This window comes from Protopterus annectens, chromosome 7.part0 (genome assembly GCF_019279795.1).
Source record: "Protopterus annectens isolate FY-2018-M chromosome 7.part0, PAN1.0, whole genome shotgun sequence".
Taxonomy (NCBI): Eukaryota; Metazoa; Chordata; order Ceratodontiformes; family Protopteridae; genus Protopterus; species Protopterus annectens.
Window position 1 is genome coordinate 1,157,512,463 of NC_056739.1, and position 22,283 is coordinate 1,157,534,745.

Genomic DNA, 22,283 nt, shown 5'->3' on the forward strand with positions numbered 1-22,283 from the left:
GTTCATGGCATCCTGCATTCAACTAATTCCACATGCAAAGCTGCATATGAGAAAATTACAATGGTACCTGAAAAGTGTGTGGGCTCAACACAGGCACAGCCTCGAAACAAGTATACCTCTCATTCCCTGCCTTCAAAAAGAGTTCCTATGGTGGGCTCAAGCATGTCAAATAAACAAGGGTCTTCCTTTTGTCTTACCTCCAGCAAACCAAACTATGACAACAGATTCTTCAGACTACGCCTGGGGAGCACACATGGCAGGACAGTGCATACAGGGCAAATGGTCTGCAAAACAAATGCATCTACACATCAACCAAAAGGAGATGCTAGCTGTGCAAAATGCACTGACAACCTTCAAGGACCTCTTGCATCCAGGACAACTACTAATAAGGACAGACAACACCTCAGTTATGTGGTACATAAACAAACAGGGAGGAGCACACTCCTACCCTTTATGCAGACAGGCAATGACCTTGTGGAACACAGCATTGACTTACCAAATACAATTGCAAGCACAATTCCTGCCAGGAAAGGAAAACCTATTGGCAGACGAATTAAGCAGAAATTTGGCGGATCTTCACGAGTGGAGACTACACCCACAAGTATTTTCAGTGATAACTCAAAGGTGGGGACGCCCAGACATAGATCTATTTGCCTCCCCCAACAATTGCCAACTACAGAAATTTTGCACAAGGACTTATCATTCCCTAGCCTGGAAAGTGGATGCCCTATCATTCAGTTGGACAGCATTGACAGTCTATGCCTTCCCACCACTACCTCTCCTGACCAAGGTATTACTGAAAGTCAGATCGGAGAGACCACAAATGATCCTCATTTCTCCGGACTGGCCACGTCAGCACTGGTACCCATTACTAAGGACCTTGACTCACAGCCCTCCATGGATCTTACCTCAACTCCCACTTCTGTTGACTCAGCAAAACTTTCAGATCCTTCACAGTCAGCTCAGGACTTTAAATTTAGCTGCATGGAGAATACCTTGAATTATCGATCAACACTTCTCTCAAAGGACGTCCTGAATGTCATTTTGGAGGCCAGGAGGCCCAGCACCAGAAAAACTTACTCAGACAAATGGAAAAGATTTTGTGCATGGAACCAGGCTAAAGGCCAGAATCCTTGGATACCAAACATTCCTCAAATACTGCAATACTTAACTGAGATACTACACAAAGGCCTTTCTTTCTCATCCATTAAGATCCATGCTTCAGCCATTTCAGCTCAATATAATAAGGATCCTCCCATATTCTCACACCCTTTACTAAGGCAGTTTCTCAGAGGGGCTAAGAATATAAGACCCTCCAGAAAACCCCCAATGCCAGCTTGGGACCTCAACTTCGTTTTAGAAAAAGTAACACTGCCTCCTTTCGAACCAGCCTTCTCAGCAGAACTACAATACTTGTCATGGAAAACAGCTCTGTTGCTGGCTATCACCTCAGCACGCAGGGTCTCAGAACTACAGGCACTTATGGCAGTGGAACCTTTCATCATTTTCCATCAGGACAGAGTCTCTTTATGTACTAACCCTACCTTTATGCCAAAGGTAGTATCCAGTGTGGCTTTGAATCAGACCATTCATTTACCCACCTTTTATCCAAACCCCCAGAATAAAGGAGAAAGACTCCTTCACTCTTTGGACATTCACAGACAGCTACGTTACTATTTGGATAAGACAAAGACCTTCAGAAAAACTGACCAACTCTTTGTATCCTATGCTGCAGGTTTACAAGGAAAGGCTATTTCAAAACAGACCATCTCCAAATGGATAGCACATTGTATCCGCTTTTGCTACTCGCACCATGGGAAAGCAGTGCCTGTTAATATTAGGTCCCACTCTACCAGGGCTACAGCAACCTCAGCAGCCTTTCTCAGGGGGGTTCCAACCAAGGACATTCTGGAGGCAGCTACTTGGAGTTCAGTGCACACCTTTACCAAGCACTGCCACCTTCCATTATACTCAAAAACCAGAGCTGGTTTTGCCACTGCAGTTCTGCAGGGCATCCTAGCTTCACCTAATCCAGTTTAGTACCAGCCACCCGTCCATAGCTTTGGGATTCAACCCAAGTGTGATGACTGCAGCAGTATAACACGAACATAGTACAGTTTTGTACCTACCATAAATGTAGATGTTCGAGTGTATATACTGCTGCAGTCCAGGTTACCCTCCCACCATCCCCTCTACATACCAGGGTGTTAGTTATAACTCCATGTACATCAATCTATTGGATGCATGTCTATATGGTGTATTTGCTAACAGCTAGTACTATTGTTTATCTCCTAAGGTATTTTTGCATAGTTATTTGTATTGCCTTCCTAGTTGGGGGCACCTGACATCTGGGGCAAGAAAAACTGAAGAAAATGGCGTCGGCTGCCTCTTTTATCCCCTTGTCGCACTGACATCAGGGAAGAAGCAATGACAACCGACGCCGGACCAAGACTTTGGGATTCGGCCGACTGCGGGGACCGCCTGACGGCAGGATAACCCAAGTGTGATGACTGCAGCAGTATATACACTCGAACATCTACATTTATGGTAGGTACAAAACTGTACTTTATGCCAAAGGTAGTCTCTAAATTTCCCTTCACCAAACAGTTCAGCTCCCTCAGCTTTTTTGTTACCCTAACCCCCAAAATAAGGGAGATATAATTCTTCATTGGTTAGACGTACACAGACAATGCTGCTATTTGATAGAACCAAAAACTTAAGAACAGATCAACATTTTTTTGTCTCTTATGATGAAAAGAAAAAGGGAAAGCCAGTTTCTAAACAAACTATTTCTAAATGGTGGTCTCTTTCTGTTCACTTCTGTCATCTTAGCTATAGGCAAGGACCTGCCTGAAGATGTAAACACATTCTTCTACAGCAATTGTTACCTCATGAGCATTTTTGAAAAGGAATAAAACTGTCCTAGAAATTGTGACTTTGTCCTCCGTTCTCACATTTACCAATCATTGCTAACTGGATGTATCTCTAGAGCAAGAACTGAATTTGCTAAAGTTGTTCTGCAAGGCATGCTGGATTCTGGCCGAATGTCTTCTACGCTTTCTTCTTGAGCTTTATGAATCTTCCCATTTGTGAGGAATACTGCAACAGTGATCTTGTAAAGGATATAGTATTATTTTGTTGGTTTCTTAGCGTAATGGTCGATGTTTGAATAATTCACTATTGTTGTGCATATGGCCTCCCTCTTCCCCTCTTTGTAGTATTTCTGTGGCCAGGTTGGGCTGCCCTATCCTGTCCTTTTGCTGATGTTATACTAACATGTTGGCTTGTAGCAGATAAGTTCTATTTGTAAGAAATACTGCAACACTGATCTATTTGACCTTCAACTGTTATAGTAGGTTACCTACACAACTGTGCTTTTGTTTCTTATGATTTTTTTTTTGTTGCTTTTTTTTTTTTTTGCTTGCCTGATTCGTGTTCCAGGAAAGTCTGGTTTGAGTCCATACCTGAAGGAGTTATTAAATGCAGTATGCTTACCTTGTGACATATTAGTATTTTACTCTGTAGAAACTATACCCTTATTAATTTTTCATCTGTTTTAAGAATGTACGCTCACTGTGTCACCTCTGATGCATTACAAGATGACTTTCTAGAATGTCATTTTTTTTTTCTGTTTCAATTTAGAAGCTCAGCAGCGCCTATTATTAGTGACAGTGTTTGCCCTCAGCGTGCGATATCAGCCTGTTGATGTTTCTTTGGCTGTGTCATCTGGTTTATTGAATGTTTTGGCACAACTTTGTGGCACAGAGGCCATGTTGAGCCAACCATTACAATTGCTGCAGAATCCAGACGTGTCACAACTTAGCACAGCTCTGAAAGTTGCAAGCACAAGACTGCTGCAGATTTTGTCTATTACCACTGGGTAAGCATTTGTATATTTGCTTATTGTGTTTGTAGTTTTTCAGCATACAGTGAAAAATATTTTGCAGTATGTACCATCCCATTTGATATTTGTATTTCATTGTGTTCCATCCTTGACTTGTAATATAAAATAAATAGCAGTTGTAGCAGTCCAGTAGTGTCTAAGTTATTTGAGGAGTCCTCTCCATTTCTTGGCTGTTTTAAAATAAAATGTCACTGTAGTTCTGTGTTTTATCCCAGTATGTGTATGCATATTTCCTTCACCTTTTGATGTGTTCTTTTTCCTTTGAAGGATAATGCTAACTGGGGCTCTGTGATGGCTGACTGAAAATAAATGAAAGAAGTTATGCCAAATTTATGTGTATTTTTAGCATGATATGTGCAGATTAATAAAGCCTACTTTGTTTTCCTGCTAGTGGAAGAAATGGTACCACTTCTCAAGAAGAGGAAATGTAATGCAACAGTAGATGGTAAAAGGATAGTCTTTGATCATCATAAAAATCACTCTTACCTAGAGTGTGGGTGACCCAGTCGCATACAGGCACAGAGGAGGCTAGGAAAATCATATTAACTCATTAACACCTCCCGTCAGTCAGAAATTTAAGTGTTGGTGTCCTGACTGCAAGCATGCTGGGTTGCAGAGTTCCTTAGAGCTATGAGTCAGGAAAGAATTATACAAGTTAAATTTGCTTTTCTTGTTCAGCTGAAAAAATGCTGCATTTCCTATTCAGCTGAAGTCATTTTTTCACATATAATATACTTAATCAGGCAACACTGGATACAACAAAATCAGTACTTTTATTAAGATGTAGCAAAACAAAAGTGCTGTTTATGGTCTGCCTTTCAAGCACCCATTATGGGACAAGGCAGTCCACACAACTAATGCTGCAGACATGTTTAACACCAAAGTTCAGATAGTTCTGTTGGCGTTGGGTCTTTTTGCTTGTGCTAGCATCAGTTTGTGCCGTCCTATCTCCAGATGGCACCATTCAGACAAATTTATTTTCCAACAATAGTTCAGAAGCAGTGCCCCATTTTGATGCCACAGCACTGATAAGGGCATGCTTGTTTATAAAACAGAAACAAATTAGTCATCCTCTCTTAATTTCTTCTTACTGCTTAAATTAAAACTGCTGGAAGCAAGATTTGAAATTGTGGCGTAACCTTACTTCTTATATAATGCTGTCCATCTACTTCAACTAACAGGAATTACCACTGTTGGTCGCATCCAGCCCAGCAGTCACTCTACTCCAAGCACTTGAGCTCCTTTCCTACTCCCATAATACTCTTACCCTCTCTAAATATTCAGATCTAGTTTCCTGCCATAGCAGTTGAACAAATCTACAGAGCATAAGTTTAAAAATTATTAAAGCAACTTAGTTTCATCGTTTCCCCCAGTTTTCAATGTTTTTGTTCATCTATTTAGCGTTTAAAAAAAAAATTCCCTGTTCCTTCCCTTCCTCGCAGCCAGGCATTTTGGCCCATATTATAATATAATGTATTTTTCTATATTATTGTATTTTTATAGGTGTTGAGTAGTCAGACTTGCTTTAACCACATAGTGCGTAAAGGTATTGTATTTTTCTCCTTATGCTTTGCTGCTTCTTCAGTTTTTTTCATTTTGGTTACCTCTTGCATACTGCTACTATGGACAAAGGGACACTGGTAAACATACCCGGAGTAGACATAAAATTCTGCCCAGGATATGTACGATTTTTTTTTGTGTGCTAAGCTTGTGGTTGCAGTACTTGTCGACCTCCTTACTTCATACAGAAGCAAAAGAACAATTTTAACTTTAAGATCTTTTACCCTATACATCTCAGGAAAAATGAAAAAGAGAAAAAAAGGAGAGTGAAGGATGTTCACCCAGGTCTGCTCCTTCCTGTAAAATTCATCATTTGATCCCACTCAGTGGATCTAGCTCCAAACTCTTGGAAGCCTCCTCCTTCACTGGTACTGGGTGCTTACAGTATCAAAACAATCATAATTTTGAATAGCCCCTTTAGAAAGATGGCCAGCAGCTGCTTTTCTTAAAGGAACTTTCTGAGTTCCTCTGCCCTCCTCCCTTAGATCTTCTAGGTCTGTCCAGAGCTGTCCTGATGTCATTTGGGATTGGATGTTGAGAGGCTTTGTTAAGGCTCTTATTGAAATGGGTGGCATCCAGTCCCCATGTGTTTCTTGGGTGGGTCGTATTGGCCCAAGGTCTCCCTCCAGAAGCACTCATTCCCCATGTGGATGTTGGTGCTAGAGGCATTGGAGCCATTGTCCTTTGCAGTGTACAGTTCCTTGATACTGGTGGGATTGGATCCCTCGGTGCTAAACCCATCCGGATTGACTGCATATCTGCCCAAACCCCTCTACACCAAGTCCTTGGTGCTGTCTTCATCAATTACACTTTTGATGCTCTTTTCAATGTATGGGTCCTTATAGTTTGAGGAGTAATTCCTGATGTCAACATCAGGAGCTTGTTCAGACTGTCAGTGGCTGTAGCTGCATTCTCAAGCCCATTGATATTTGCAGCTGTTGATGCTGACATGAGGCAGACATTTTTGATGCTTATGGATTCCAGTTCAGCTTTTTACTTCATCGAAAAGGTTGTAGCTTATCCAGTGATGCAGATAGGAGGCACTTTACTGACTTCAGCTTTATCCCTCTCGGCATTGTTTAGTATGCAGCCTTGATCCCTAATCATCTATTCCAAGAACAGATAATTTCTAAGGGCCTCAAACCTTCCAACCATCAGGGACACCATATCTCTTCAGGTGCTTTGGACAAGTTCACTCGAGCCACCACAAAAACGTATAAAAGAAGGCACATAGACTGCTCCATGGAGTCTGCCAAACTGGATACCAGCCTTGATGATATGGGAAGACTGTCCACAGGCTCCTCCAGAAGACAACAAATTTACTGAAGTATTAGAACTAATGCAGAGATGGATACCTAGCCTACTGACCTTCCTTCACTCAATGGGGAGGGTCTTTTTGAGATCTTCAGATCTGTCACCTCTGCCTCCTATGTGATCCTTCCCTTCAACCATATGATGGATCTGGTGGTGGAGAGGGCATGACTGGAGCTTGACATGGATGAAGGCATCCATAGTAATCCAGATAAAATTCTTTGCCCACCTAAGAATGTATCACATTAGCCAAAGACTTTCTGGTAGACTCCTTTACTTTGGCAGTGACCACTAAGAAAGAAATGTCTTACAGTGTAGCTGACCATCTTCCTAAGGTGGAGTCGCATGTTTATGCTTCAGGAGCATTCATACTCCGGTATTTTAAATTACCTAACTCATATGACCAGATTCCGAAGAGGTCTAGCTGAGCAGAGACGAGACTGTCTGAGAAATCCTGCCACTTCTGACACTCCCAAGTAGCTCATGTTTTAGGTGACTGCTGTGTAGATGACTCCCATTCTGTTGCATAATGCTGCTGACAGAACGGTTAGGCCAGCAGGCATATGCATAACTATGAGGCACCACCCTTGGCTCTCTTTATATGACTTTGAGGACAACATCAAGGCACCCATTCTTAATGCTCATTATGATAGGCCCTCCCTTTTTGGGCCTAAAATCAAGGACAAACCCCTGAAGAGTAAGAAACAGGGAAAAAAACTTTGTCTTAGGAGTGCTCATTGAGATAATTTTCTATGAACCAGAAGGGGTCTAAAGGACTCTGGTTTAAAAAATGTCATTGCTTACTGTTTGGCATCCCTTCATGTAGGGATGGCCATGGTAGAGGAGAACCCTGTAATGGACACTATCTAAGGTAAAGAGAGGACAGAGGCTTGCAAAACCAGGGCTTCTGAGTTCATTCCTTTGGGAAACTTCATCAGCATCCCTGAATAGTTGCTCAATAACACTGTGGAGGCAGTCAGGGGCAGACTGACTCTTGACTGGATGGCTTTCACATGAGACAAGTGGGTATGGAGCGTAATATCCAGTGGCTAAGTAATTCCCTTCTTGCAAATTCCCAGAATGCCCCTGCCCCTCCCCCTCCCAGACATACTACCCCACCAGAAGAGGGCAGTGGCAAAAAAGATTGCACATCTCCTCCAAAAAAAAAAGAGTCTTCCAAGAGCTCCCACCATTTCGGAGAGGGCCAGGAGTCTTTTCAGCATTCTTTGTAGTTCCCAAGAAGTCAAAGGACCACAGGCCCATTTTAAACTTAAGTGGCCTAAACAAGTATCTAAAAATGGGACAGTTGAGATGGTCATGGTGCAAGTTGTTCTTCCATGTGTACAGGAAGGCAACTGAATGTTCTTTCTTGACCTTCAGAATGCTTGACTCCTCAGAAAATATCACCAGTGAGACCAGAGAGTTCCTTTGTTTTCATCTAGGAGTCAGTCACTGTCAGTATCTAGTCTCCTGGGAATTCTGCTAGTGCATGTCTGTCTTCACAGCCCAGCTAAGTTTGAAAGGGATATGCATATTCCATTACCTGGAAGATTGACTCCTGACTGCCACAAAGGGTTGTTCCTCATATCAGCCAGAGATTATTTGTTTCACCTGTGTTTGTCCTTTAGTATCTCTGTAAACACAGAAAGATTTCAATTAGAACAGTTGCAGAGCTGGACTTTTATAGGTTGCCATATGGATACAAGCTCAAGCATTGAGAAACTTCCAGAATAAGGATTTAGTATTATGTACTGTAATCCCAAAGCTTTTTCTTTCACCAACTCCACTTGCTTCTCCCATCTTTGGAGGTCATTAGTCTGACGGCAGCTTCCATTCTACTATTGCCTTACCTGAGATGTTCATCGTGTTTCACTGTTGCAGTCATGACTGTAGGGTTCTCCCCTGCCGGCAGGCAGTCCTCGGTCAGCCAGAATCCCAAAGTCTGGGTCCGGCGTCGGCTGTTCAGCCATGCTCCCTGACGTCAGAGCGCCAGGAGTACAAAGCTGACAGCCGACGCCATGTTCTCCAGTCTTTCTTGCCGTGCGGTGATAGCAGTTCGCAAGTGCCGGTCGGCTGACTCCTGACAATCTTTTCTGAACAAACTTCAGTCCGAAGACTTTCTTCTCCTACTCAAAGCTAAGTACCCCGTTGGGGAAACTTTTTTCTTGCTCCAGTCCGATGTCAGAAAAAGTTAATAATTGTATTTCATGTGGGAAGCAAATACCTCATAAGGATTTTCATTCTTACTGTATTCCTTGCTTAGGCCCTGACCACGACGTAGCTAGTTGTCGGTTTTGTGCTAGATTCGATCAACGTACAATTAAACAAAGGTACGATTTTGCATTTCATTACTTCGGTAGGCGTTTTAATTACAAAATGTCGTCGGATACGGTTCTGGCTACCGGAGTTCACAAACGATGCAAGGACAAAGACAGGCCTCCGAGGTTCAAATCTGATGATATCGTCCAAGCAGAGCCAGCTTCAGGTTCGGCCGTCGTCAGTGAGGCGCTTTTGCAGCCCCTGTCATCGGCCATTTCGGAACCGATGGCCGAAACGGACTCCCACGAGGAGCCAACTAGGCCTTTGAATATTTCTGTTGCAGGACCTTCGGACAATGCTCCTTCGGATGGGTCCGGAGCCGCTGTGCAGGTACCGGCTTCCGAAGGGGTTTTCAGGCCTACTCAGCTTCTAATAAAGGCAAAGCCAAAGACAAAGGCAAAGACTCCTTCCAAATCAAAGACTGCAACACAGGCCTCTTCTGATCCGGCTCCCAAGTCACAGAAACAGTTACTTAAGATGGCGGAGGACTGACTTACTATGATTAGGGGTTCACATCCCCCTCCAGATAAAAGGCCAAGGCAGGAAGTTTATTATGACTCCTCTGATCAGGCTTCTGTTTCTTCAGTTTCTTCTTCTGACCAGGAATTTTCTTTCCCTCCTTATGAGGATTCTGATGCTGAGGAATCCATTCCTTCAGCTTCTCCCCCTGAGGATTTCTCTTTTGGGGAAACTTTGCATGAAATGAGGGAACATTTCCATTGGGAAGGACAGGAGTATTCGGAATCTAAGAAAAGACTAAGGGATTTTCTTCTTCTTCCCCAACATAGACCCCTGGCTATTCCTCCTATTTTGGATATTGTGGATGATGCTTTTTCGGAGGCTAACTTAACCCCTGACTCTTTTTCTCCTGTTAAGCCTGACAGATATTACAGGGTTCCTGATTCCCACCAGTTTTTATACAAGAACCCTACTGCTGACCCTGAAACCATTTCTGAGGGTCTTAAGGGAGTTAAGGCCGCTTCTGCTAAAAAAAACATTCCCACTGAGAAGGATTCCAGATCTTTAGAAAGATGGGGCAAAAAAGTGTACACTTCTGCTACTTTATCTATTAGGGCTTTAAACTGTCAGTTTCATATGCTGAAATACCAGCAATTTCTCCTGTCTGTTTTAAAACAAAAGCTAACTTCCATTTCCGCCTGTGCAGATGATAAGGAATTACATGACTTAATGCATGCCACTGAACAAGTTGGGAAGCATGGTTTGCACTGTGGATTTGATGCCTTGGAGGCTTCTTGTAGGGCTGCTGCCTCTGGCACAGTAATTAGAAGGCATGCATGGTTAAAGGAACAAAATTTGCCAGATCAAGTAAAAGCTAAATTATTAGATGCTCCTGTTCAGCATAATATTTTGTTTGGATCTAAAGCTGAAGAGGTGATTAAAAAGATGGAGGACAAGGCAAAATCCATGCAAACAGTTGAAGATTTCTTACAAGTACAGCCACCCAGATTTAGCCTACAAAAAATTGGTCCTTTCCCAATTCAGACAGGCCTCAGGAGGGTAGATACAGACGCTCCCGAGGAAGGCCTCAAACACAAGCCTCTTATAGACCAAGACAGTGGACTGCTTCCACCCCTAGGTGAGGAGATGACAGGTCGCAAGCTCATAGGAAACGGACTCAATGACTCCCTCTGTTGGGCTGCAGGAACTTCTTGCCTGGAAGCCCCTCTCGGAGGAAAACTTTCTCTTTTTCACCTAAATTGGACTCATATAACCCAAGACAAGTGGGTTCTGGATGTGGTTTCAAGAGGTTACAAATTCCATTTTCATACCCTATCAAGGTCAAGCGGATGGCCAGATCTTCCAAAACATCAATGGACAGAGGCCTTAAACCAGGTGGAAGCTCTTTTGGCTATGAAAGCCATAGAACTAGTTCCACTTTCAGAGATGGGACAAGGTTTTTACTCGAGGCTCTTTCTAGTCCCCAAGAAGCAAAATTCATGGAGACCCATTCTGGATCTGTCAGTCTTGAACACTTTTCTAGAGATACCAAAATTCAAGATGCTTACTCTACAGCAGCTACTTCCAGTGCTGACCAAAAATGCATGGATGGTAACTTTGGATTTAAAGGAGGCATATTTACACATTCCCATCAGGCAGGAACGCAGAAAATACCTCAGGCTCAAGGCCGGATCGAGGTACTTTCAATTCTCTGCGCTGCCCTTTGGATTGTCTACTGCACCCAGGATCTTCACCAACTGCCTGGCTCCAGCAGTAGCTTATTGCAGACTCAAGGGAATTCAAATTTACCCTTATCTGGACGACTGTCTTATTCAGGCAGACAGCAAGGAGGTCTTACTCCAGCATCTACAGTTTGTTCAGAATCTTCTCAAGTTCCTGGGATTCACTGTAAACATAAAAAAGTCAAATTTGACACCCTCACAACAGATAATTTTTCTGGGCGCTTCTCTAAACACAACAACCCAGATGGCATTTCTGACATACGAATAACAGTTACAGCTGGCTTCAACTTTCAAAACCTTGGCAACTTTAACTCAGCTATCTGCAAGGAGATTCCTGCAGGCTTTGGGTTACATGGCCTCCTTGCATCCTTGTCGTACCATATGCAAGACTACATATGAGGAAAATACAGTGGTACCTAAAAAGTGTATGGTCTCAGCATTGCCACAGTTTAGACATACTGATCTCCGTCCTGCCTTGTCTTCAAAAGGAATTCCTTTGGTGGTCCAAGGCATGTTCTCTAAACAAAGGAAAACCCTTCTGTCTGCCTCCTGCCACTCAGATATTAACCACGGATGCTTCAGATTATGCATGGGGAGCCCATTTTCAGGGCAACTGTCTGCAGGGCCTTTGGACAAAGGATCAGAAGCACCTGCATATCAATTTAAAGGAAATGTTAGCCGTTCAGAAAGCTCTATTGGCCTTCAGGAATCTTCTACAACCAGGACAACTACTGATACGGACAGACAACACCACAGTTATGTGGTACATAAACAAGCAAGAGGGATCTCATTCCTACCCCCTTTGCAGACTAGCCATGGATCTATGGAACACAGCTCTAGCTTGCAATCTGGACCTTCAAGCTCAGTTTCTACCAGGGAAGCAAAACTTCCTGGCAGACAGTCTGAGCAGAAACCTTTCGGACCCACACGAGTGGATGCTGGACACCGAAATATTCAGGATGATAACAGCAGTCTGGGGATGTCCTCACATAGACCTCTTTGCATCCCACCTCAATCATCAACTACAGATTTTTTGCACCAGGACTTTCCACGAACAAGCTTGGAAAGTGGATGCACTATCATTCAGTTGGAGAAACCTCTCGGGATATGCCTTTCTGCCTCTTCCTCTTCTTCCACGGGTATTATCAAAGTTATTGTACAGGTAGCTTAATATATTTTTTCTGTTTTTGGTCAATGATGTCCTACCAGATTCAGAATATGTATTTAGCATATCTAATCAGCAATTATTACTTAGATGAATTAAATATTGTTGAAAGATACAGCTATATTTAATATTCTATACATTATGATACTTACATCAATTTTAATTTATTGTTTAATAATTTATCTATTTATTTTTATTTACATTGCTAATTTTCATTGTTTATCCTAATTTATTGTTTATTTTAAAGTCATTGTATTAAATTGCCACATTGTTTATTATCTCCTCATATATACATCTATTTATTTATAACAAGTAATTTTTTAGTTAATACCTATTTACACTATTACACTTAACAATACTTAATAGCAAAATTTCTATCTTATCCTTATATACATTACAGAAATGCAAATATGAACTCCTGCTATATATATATATTTCAACAAATCAATTTTTTAACAAATCATATTGAGTATATAGTTATTAATAAATCACATTGATTATATTCTTTCCATTAAGGGATATGATAGTATACATCTTTTGCCTCCTTCCACTATTATTTGCTGCTATTATATAAAAATATTTTGTTTGTTATTCTGATAAGTGACTTCTTTAATTGGTCCTTCATGGTAATCTATTATGTTTCTCTGATTTTCATGTATCAGAACTCTTTTACTTGTTCGTACTATGGGTTCATTCATACAACCTTTTTTATTAAAATTTTAGCGCATGTGTATTATGATTCTAGTTGCACAACGCATATTATTTATACATTTCAATTAGATACTTAGAATGCTGACAATAAGGATGTTCTTTGTATAAACCTCTCTATAGACACTTATTCGTTTTAAATTTGGCTTTACTGACATCAATTTTTCATAATAAATAGTAGTGCACGATATTTTGCTCTCTTAGTTGTATACGATGTTTTGCCATAGTACACTGCTATTAATTGACTAGAAACATGTTAAGGAAAGTCTTTATATACATACTTTTAAAGTTTTTATCTTAACTTTAATTAAAAAGATTTTTAAAATATTTTAATTGTTTAACACAAAATTTCACTTCTCTATAGTTCATGCTTCACGTGACGATATAGAAACTATGATGCATTGCCAAATAGCGATGGGTCTAAATATCTTTAAACAGTAATTCTCTGAATAAAACAACATAGTGCAGTGGTTGTTGTTTGGATTAGCGATACAGCAAGTGGCAACACTGCGGTTTGAGTAAAGGAACTGAAATGCAACATTTATTTATTTATTTATTTAATAGTTACCATTCTGTCAATAGAAGTTTACTAATATTCATTAAAATAATGCGATTTTATGTGGATATGTTTTTACCAAACCTGAAGCTTAGACTTGTTTGTTTGTTTATGAAACAAGTAAAAGAATTCGTAAAATTTTGGACTAGTGACACTTCTGGAGTACCTTTATAGGCTGCTAATGTTGAATTGCGATACCCCAGTCACTTTAAGAGCTTGATTTCTTAATTGTTGTATTAATTGATTTATTGCTTCTGTTAATGTTGCATTTGCCCGCCAAAACTCATTTAAAAAGAGGTTACATTTTCTGTTGTAAACTACATCTGATGAAGCGTAGTCAATCTACGTGAAAGCGCTCATTCCTTGTTTCTAATAAAGAAGTTTTTTATACCTGAAGACGGAGTTTTTTTCCTGTGGCGATTTCTTCTGTTCTTTATGCAGTATTATTAAAGATCAAACAGGACAAGAACAAGATGATAATCTTGCTGGCCCCAAATTGGCCTCGACAGTTTTGGTACAAAACTCTGAAAAACCTATGTCTGGAGCCTCCTTGGGTTTTACCACAGACTCCGAACCTTCTGTCCCAACACCAGGGTCAGGTTTTACGCTTCCATGTCAGAACTCTCAGCCTGGCGGCCTGGTTAATCCAGGGTCTTTGATTCATTCTCTCCTACCCAAGCAGGTTATGGATGTCATTTTAGAAGCTAGACGTCCTAGCACTAGAAAATCTTATGCAGGAAAATGGAAAAGATTTTGTTCCTGGATGCAGGCTCAGGATTCTGATCCTCTTCTTCTTAACATTCCTTTGATTTTACTTTACCTGACAGATCTCTTACATAAGGGTCTCTCTTTCTCTTCCATTAAGATACATGCCTCTGCTATTTCCGCTCATTACAATGCAGACCCTCCAATCTTTTCCCACCAGCTCATGAGACAGTTTCTCAGAGGAGCCAAGAACTTAAGACCTCCTAGATCTCCTCCCATTCCTGCTTGGGATCTCAACTATGTTTTGGAAAAGCTCACCTTACCTCCTTTTGAGCCTGCTGCCTCTTCTGACATCAAGTTTTTATCTTGGAAAACAGCCATCCTGTTAGCTCTGACCTCTGCCAGGAGAGTTTCAGAGTTGCAAGCTCTTATGGCTGTGGAACCTTATATTATTTTTCATCAAGACAGGGTGTCTTTAAGGACTAATCCTACTTTCATGCCTAAGGTGGTTTCCAAAGTGGCTTTAAATCAAACTATTCACTTGCCAACTTTTTTCCCCACTCCTCAAAATAAAGAGGAAAGGATCTTACATTCCTTGGATGTACACACACAACTACGTTTTTACCTGGACAGAACCAAGGACATCAGAAAATCAGAGCAATTGTTTGTTTCTTATGCTTCAAGTTCCCAAGGGGAAGCCATTTCAAAACAGACCATTTCTAAATGAATTGCTCATGGAATCAGATTTTGTTATTCACACCATGGAAAGCAAATCCCAGGGAGTATACGGACTCATTCCACCAGACCTGCTGCCACTACAGCTGCCTTCCTCAGGGGAGTTCCTACCAAAGACATTTTGGAAGCTGCAACATGGAGTTCAGTGCATACTTTTTCAAAGCACTACAATCTACCTCTCTACTCTAAGTCTAGGGCAGGCTTTGCTTCTGCAGTCTTGCAGGGCCTTTTAGCCGCCCCTTCTACTTTATGACCACCTCCCTTTCATTCTGCTTTGGGATTCTACCCTACAGTCATGACTGCAACAGTGAAACACGATGAACATAGTACAGTTGTGTACACTTACCATAAATGTAGATGTTCGAGTGTCTTCACTGTTGCAGTCTGGGTTTCCCTCCCTCCTGTCCCCTCTTATTTTTACTTTTTGTGGTTCCTTTTTTCACCATTCTTCTGAGGTGTATTTGCAAAGGATATGGGACCTTACTCATTTTGGGACTCCTGACATCTGGGGCAAAAAAAACTGGAGAACATGGCGTCGGCTGTCAGCTTTGTACTCTTGGCGCTCTGACGTCAGGGAGCATGGCTGAACAGCTGATGCCGGACCCAGACTTTGGGATTCTGGCCGACCGAGGACTGCCTGCCGGCAGGGGAGAACCCTACAGTCATGACTGCAACAGTGAAGACACTTGAACATCTACATTTATGGTAAGTGTACACAACTGTACTTTTCTACATGAGAGTGCCACAGTGGTCCTTAAGCATGCAGTGGTATCAATCACTAGTTTCTGTGACCAGTGCAGTCTGACTGTTCTCCATTTCCACGTGATATTTGGACTGATGGATGAAATCTTCCACTGTTTAGAAAGAGGGCCTTTCACAATTTGTCTTCCAAAGGCCATGGTGACCGCAGATGCCTCCTTTCTGGGGAGTATGGGCATTTTGTGTGATGCACAGCACAAGGCACATGGAAGCAACAGGAGACCAATCTTTATATCAGTATTGTGTAGATGAAGGCAGTTCTAACATTGCAGACCCTTCAGGAATACCTTCACCAAGGTGTGATTTCCATACACATGGACAAACACATCTGTGCTCTTTTATATCAATAAGCAGGTGAAACCAGTCTTTCCCCCCAGTCTGGGAAGCTATGACGGTATGGCAGTGGATGATGTCTTCACAGAGCTTTCTAGTAGCACTGCATATTCTGGGGCTGTCCAGCTATCTTGTGGACTGGATCAGCATTTCTGTGCTGATATTTTATGACTAGTCCCTCAAACCATTAATGGCACAAATTATATTTTTCTGCTGGGACCAGTGTTTTTATGACCTTTCTGTATCCATGACCAACACCAAATGCAGTAGTTACTTTGTCCTCATCCCTCTACAAAAGGGGTCCTTCCATCCCTGTTTTTTGGGGGGTGGGGGGCTTGTAGATTCAGTTTACATCGTTGATGTTTGGTCACTCTGCTGCTCCAAGTGTATTCAAAAAATGTTTGGCTCCAGTCATTGCCTTCTGCAGACTTCAGGGAATTCACATTTACCCCTTCCTGGATGATTGCCTTCTTCTGGCTACTACCAGCTAAGACCCTTTAACATCCCTTCACTTCTTGAAACACGTCTGCAGTCTAGGTTTCAGGTTAAATCTTTTAGAAGCGTCCTCCCTGGTCCCTTCTCACAGGTTAATCTTTCTAGGATGCCTTCATGACACCCCTCTGGTGGTAGCTTACCTCCCTCCAGAGAGTTTCATTCTACCATCAACATTTCTGAGCTCTGACTTGCCAGAGCATCTCCACAGCAATCCGAAGTCTTGGTTACATGGCTTCATCTATTCTCTTTATTCCTTTAGCCATGTTCCACGTAAAGCAAGTTCAGTTGCATCTCAAATCCATCTGGATACAATACCAGCATCCAGTAATCCTTCCCTATTCATGCCCTAGAATTCTTCAAAAAGGAACTCTGGTGGGCCAATCAGTTCCAACTGAATCTAATCTTCCTCCTTCCTTTCCTACTGAGCCAGTCACTATAGATGCCTCAAATTTTACATGGGGATGTTTCCCAAGCTATTGAATTCCAGGACATGTGGGAGCCTCATTTCAGGCACAAATGCATACATCTCAGAGAAATGATGATCCTTATAAAGGCTGTGATACCACTGAATTTGCAGTGGGCACCTGAATTACTGTTAATAGTAGAGGGTACCACAGTTATATGGTACTTAAATGAGGGGGAATGCAGTCCTATCCCATATGCAGACTACCTGTACTTGCTCGGGAGCTGGCAACTCAGCACAATCTCTCTCTGCAGGCAATCATTTTCTATCTGGGCAGAACACAGGTGCAGACTTGCTGAGCAGACTCAGGACAGACCCTCATAAGTAATGTTACACCCAAAGGTCTTTCAGGAGTTTGCCCACTTGTGGGTACTCTCCAAATAAATCTGATCTGATATCTTTTTCATCCCTTCCTCAACTTTTGGGCATAGCTTCCAACCTTCCCTCTCCAAAATGAGGAACAGTAGCCCTCATAATGTGGAACAAATGGGCAAAGTATGGAACACGTACTAACAGCTTACTAACAGCTTCAACTAGGAAGGTCATAGGATGGTTAAAATATGTTGGTTTTACGTATAAAAAGATCTTTTAATGGATTAATATGATTATTTTCTATTTACCATGGATATCAATTAAAAAAATTTCTAACAATGAATGTGTGACAAACCCTTTCAATGTGGAACTTTGAAGAACATGAACTTTTTAAGACTCCAAATGAGGTATGTTCCCCGTAATGGGGTACACTTGAGAGATATGCTTTTGGGTTTGACTTTGGTCACTTCTCAGACTGGATCTGTAGCTGAAGCTCCTCCCCTACCCATAATCCTCTCTCAAGCCCCAGATCTCATTTGATGTTTACAGCAAAGAGACAGTTTCTTCATGGCTCAAGCATTTTTGGGAGATAAGTCAGTTTTTTCCTTAAGGTTACCTTGTTTTTTCAGGGACCTCCCATTTCTGTCTCTGTTTTCTCCTGTCTAATTTAAAAATATATTTTAGATATATTGTTGCTATTGGTGATGGTTTCTCTTCTAGGCCTAGCCCCATTCTCTCCCTTTTCTTTCTGTACTCTTTAGAGTAATTCTGGTACCAATGTTGGTATTTGCTTTCCCCAAGTCTGATACCTTTGTTGGTATTCTGCCTGTTCTTTTCTAACTTTATCCGTGTATTTGATTTTCTTTCAGAGTTGTTTCAGCCTTCCTTGCAGGATGTCAGACAATCCTATGAGCTTTAAGAAATGTTCATTGCGTGAGCACAAAATACACAACTCGGATGCCCACTCTGAGCGCATATAGTATCTTGGGGCTGTTCATCTTGCAGTCGAGTGTGACATTTGTTCTGGCTTCAGCTGCAGGGCCTTGGTTGGATGCAGGAACAAACTTATACTCAGGGGATTACTGCTTTCTTCTTCAGATTCTGGAGCATTTCCCTCCATTACTAAAACTGTGGAAAAAGCTCAAGGGGAGGAAGGTGATATGACTAAAGAAAAATCAGAAAAAAAGTCTAAAGAGTTGTGGAAGCACTCCCATGACTGCTGTCCTCGCTAGACACCGACTTTGGCTGTACCCCTGAAGATATCCAAAGATGTTATGTGGTCCAATCTCGCCTACATTCTTACTCATGGGTTTCACAGTTTAGTACTAGGCTATCTGCCCTGGGGCATTTGTAAGCCTAGCCATAGTGATGTGGCTTTCGCCACCCCATAAAATGGTACAAAATGCACAGAATAGATTTAGAATACTGTGCCTTTGTCTAGTAGTGACACAGTGAAGGTCCCCTTATATAATAGAATTAGTTTACTGGGCCCCTGTCTAGTAGTGACACAGATGTGACCCCTGGGGTAAACTTACGATCTCCCATCCACTCATCAAGATTTCTCTTGAAGAGAGTCAGTGGAGGGGCTCTGCCTAACATAAACTGGGATCTTGTTCCAGAGCATGGGAAGCCTCTGGGTTATGAATCTGTCCCTCCAGCATGTCCTATTCATACTTGTGCCAAGGTTTAAGTCTTTAGCTCTCGTGGTTCTGATGGATTTGGATTTTTTGAGGTGGAGCATGTCCATCAGTTCCTGATTGGACATGGCCTTGTACGTCAGGCAGAGATCACCTCTGAGCGGGCGGTATGCTACTGAATAGAGCTGGAGTTTCTTTAGTCTGGCAGAGTAAGACATATGTTGGAGACCCTCGATCCTCTTGGTGAGGTACTTTTGTGGTCTCTCCAGCTGTTGCAAATGCCGGGTGAGGTACATACCAAATGGGGCATTGTACTCAATCATGGGTCTGATGAGGGAGGAGTAAAGGGGTACAATGACATCCTTGGATCTGGATGTGAATCCCTTCATGATAAGGTGTGCAAGGTAGAATGTTGTTCTAACCACTTTGGCAACGTGGGTGTCAAATGAGAGGTTGCTGTCGACTTGGGTCCCTAGGTCTCTGATTACTTTTTCCGTACTCAGTGGGTTGCTGTCTGTGTGATAATTTGTGGGTACTTTGTTTTTCCCAAAGGGGATGACTATACATTTTTTGGCATTTAGTTTAAGGCCACGACTCCGGCACCAGTTGTCCGTTTCTGTGAGGCCTTTTTGTACGATGTATGTGTCCGCTGGTGTATCGACTATGGCGCTCAGTTTGCAGTCATCTGCGAACTTTGTCAGCCACAACCCTCCCATGTTTGCTTTAACATCCGAGAAATAAATGCCGAACAAGAGGGGTCCCAGGACAGATCCCTGTGGGACACCACTTGTGATTGGCTTTGAGTCTGACATTGCTCCAGCGATTTTAACTTTATGGGTTCTGTCCTTTAGCCAGTTTGCAACCCATCTAGTGACATAAGGGTTTACATTTAAGCTGTTGAGCTTATCTATGATGCCTGAGTGGGGTATTGTGTCGAAGGCCTTAGCCAAGTCCAGGTAGGCTGTATGGACTGCTTTGCCCTCATCACTGGCTCTAGTGACTGTTTCGAAAAAGTCAACCCGGTTCAAAAGGCAGGATCTGCCCTTTACAAAGCCGAACTGGGTGGGGTCAAGTGTCTGTAGGTCCCCAATGTCTCTGTTTATGAGTTCCATAATGATTCTTTCCATAGCTTTGCAGACCAGGCTGGTTAAGCTTATGGGGCGGTAGTTCCCAGGGTCTGTAGAGGTACCCCCTTTGTGGAGTGGGACCACTGTTGCTGTACGCCAGTGTTCAGGTACATATCCTGTAGTAAGGCTAAGGTTAAATAGCATTTTTATGTGCGGGTTTAGCTCCTCTAGGAGTTCACGTAGCACGCAACCCGGGATACCATCAGGTCCCATTGATGCTGTGTTTTAGCTTTGCTGAGGCGGCTCTCACCTGGACATCTGAGATGACAGGAGATTACATTCAGCTGGGATAAGTATTTCTTCTTTTGGGGTGAGGAGGGAGATTTGCACTGAACCTGTCAGCCAGAATGTTGGCAATATCTGTGGGTTCAGTGTATTTTTTGTTGTTGTGAACTAACTCTGAGCATATCTGAGGGTTTCCGCCCAGGTTTCTAACATAGCTGAAGAAGGCTTTGTGGTTATCTTTAGTGTCCTTAGCGATTTTTCTCTCAAAGTTGGCCTTGGATGTTTTTATGAGAGAACGTAGTTTTCTGCTAGTGTTGATCAGAGATGTCTTCCCTTTATGGGATTTTGCTCGGTCGTGCAGTAGCTTCCTTCTTTTGTTATACAATGTGTTTATGGCTGAGGTCCACCAGACAGGACGCTTGCCTTTGGTGGAGAGGGACTTGGATTTATTTGGGATTGCATGATCCATGCATTCTTGGAGATGTCCATAGAAAGCATTTGTGAAGGATTCAGCATTGTGGGATGTGGTATCCACTGGCCCAGTGGGCTTAAAGGATACCATCTCAGTCTTAAGAAGAGTGAAGTCTGCTTTTGAGAAGTTTTTCACTGTAGTCTTTTGTGCTGGGGGTGGAGGTGGGATATGTATATCCAGGGTGATTAGTTTATGGTCAGATCTCACTAGTGAGGGGTATACCGCCAGTGTGGAGCATTTTGTCCCCATGTTTGTGATGATCAGGTCTAGTATATTATCTCCCCTAGTGGGAGAGGTGATTAGTTGTTCCAGTGCATTTGAATTTATGAATTCCAGGAACCTTTGGGCTAGGGTGTTAGAGCTAGAATAATGTACCCAATCTATGTTAGGGTAGTTGAAGTCTCCCAGTATGATGGTATTTTGTGATACATTCATATCCTCCAATGTCTTCAGGAAGGCTGAGTGGGTTTCCTGAGATTGGGAGGGTGGTCTGTAACATGCTACCAGTTGTATAGCAGTTTTACCTATGGTTAGTTGCACCTGTATGGTCTCCGATGCTTCATGTGTTGCTACTAACCTGGAGGTGTGGGTGTCCTTGATGAATATGGACACTCCCCCTCCTTTTGTGGTTCGGCCCGGGTTTTGGGGCCGAAAAGCATGATACGAGGTATAGCCTGGTAGCGCTGAGGTGCTCTCAGGAGCCTTGAACCAGGTTTCAGTTACTGCACAGACATCGATGTTCTCCATACTGAGGAGTGCATCGAGTGCCTGCATCTTGAGATTTAGACTTCTGGCGTTGAGCAGCATTACCCTTAGTTTTTTTCCATTTTTGTTATCTAAGGAGGTGGGTTTGTCTTTTGAGCCTTGCTAAAAAAGGCACTATGGGGGTGGCAAGAGCCTTAGCAAATATCCGGAAGCCCAGTGGTGACAGATGCAAGCCTTCCCTTGCGAAGCAGCGTGGCTTGTCCAACATGTCATCCCAGGCAGACAGACATTGGATCCCCTTAGAATGACACCAGTACTTGAGCCAATTATTACAGCTGATCATCTTGTCTTTGTATTGTGGCATCATTCTTGGTGAGGGCAATATGCTGCTCAGGGTCAGGATCATATCAGCCTGGGCTACATAATCAGAGAGCTCCTGTATGTCTCTTTTCATGTAGTCCAGGGAGGTACGTCTCAGGTCATTCACGCCAGCATGGACAATGACGGAGTCATATTTGTATTTGCTTTGGAATGACCTGAGTGCGTGTGTTATGTGGCGGATCCCAGCTCCCGATAGGCAGCTCACAGTCA

The 22,283-nt window shown here is 42.5% G+C and overlaps 1 protein-coding gene across 5 annotated transcripts in view; it reads left to right on the top strand.

The window, feature by feature from the left end:
• The window catches only part of HERC1 (HECT and RLD domain containing E3 ubiquitin protein ligase family member 1), a 3,987,333-nt gene that overhangs the window by 1,635,895 nt on the left and 2,329,155 nt on the right, over positions 1–22,283 (top strand). For all 5 annotated transcript variants that reach the window (XM_044077739.1, XM_044077741.1, XM_044077740.1 and 2 more), the window contains exon 29: positions 3,643–3,880. In XM_044077739.1, coding sequence (XP_043933674.1) covers positions 3,643–3,880 — 238 coding nt within the window. The remainder of the gene's footprint in view (positions 1–3,642; positions 3,881–22,283) is intronic.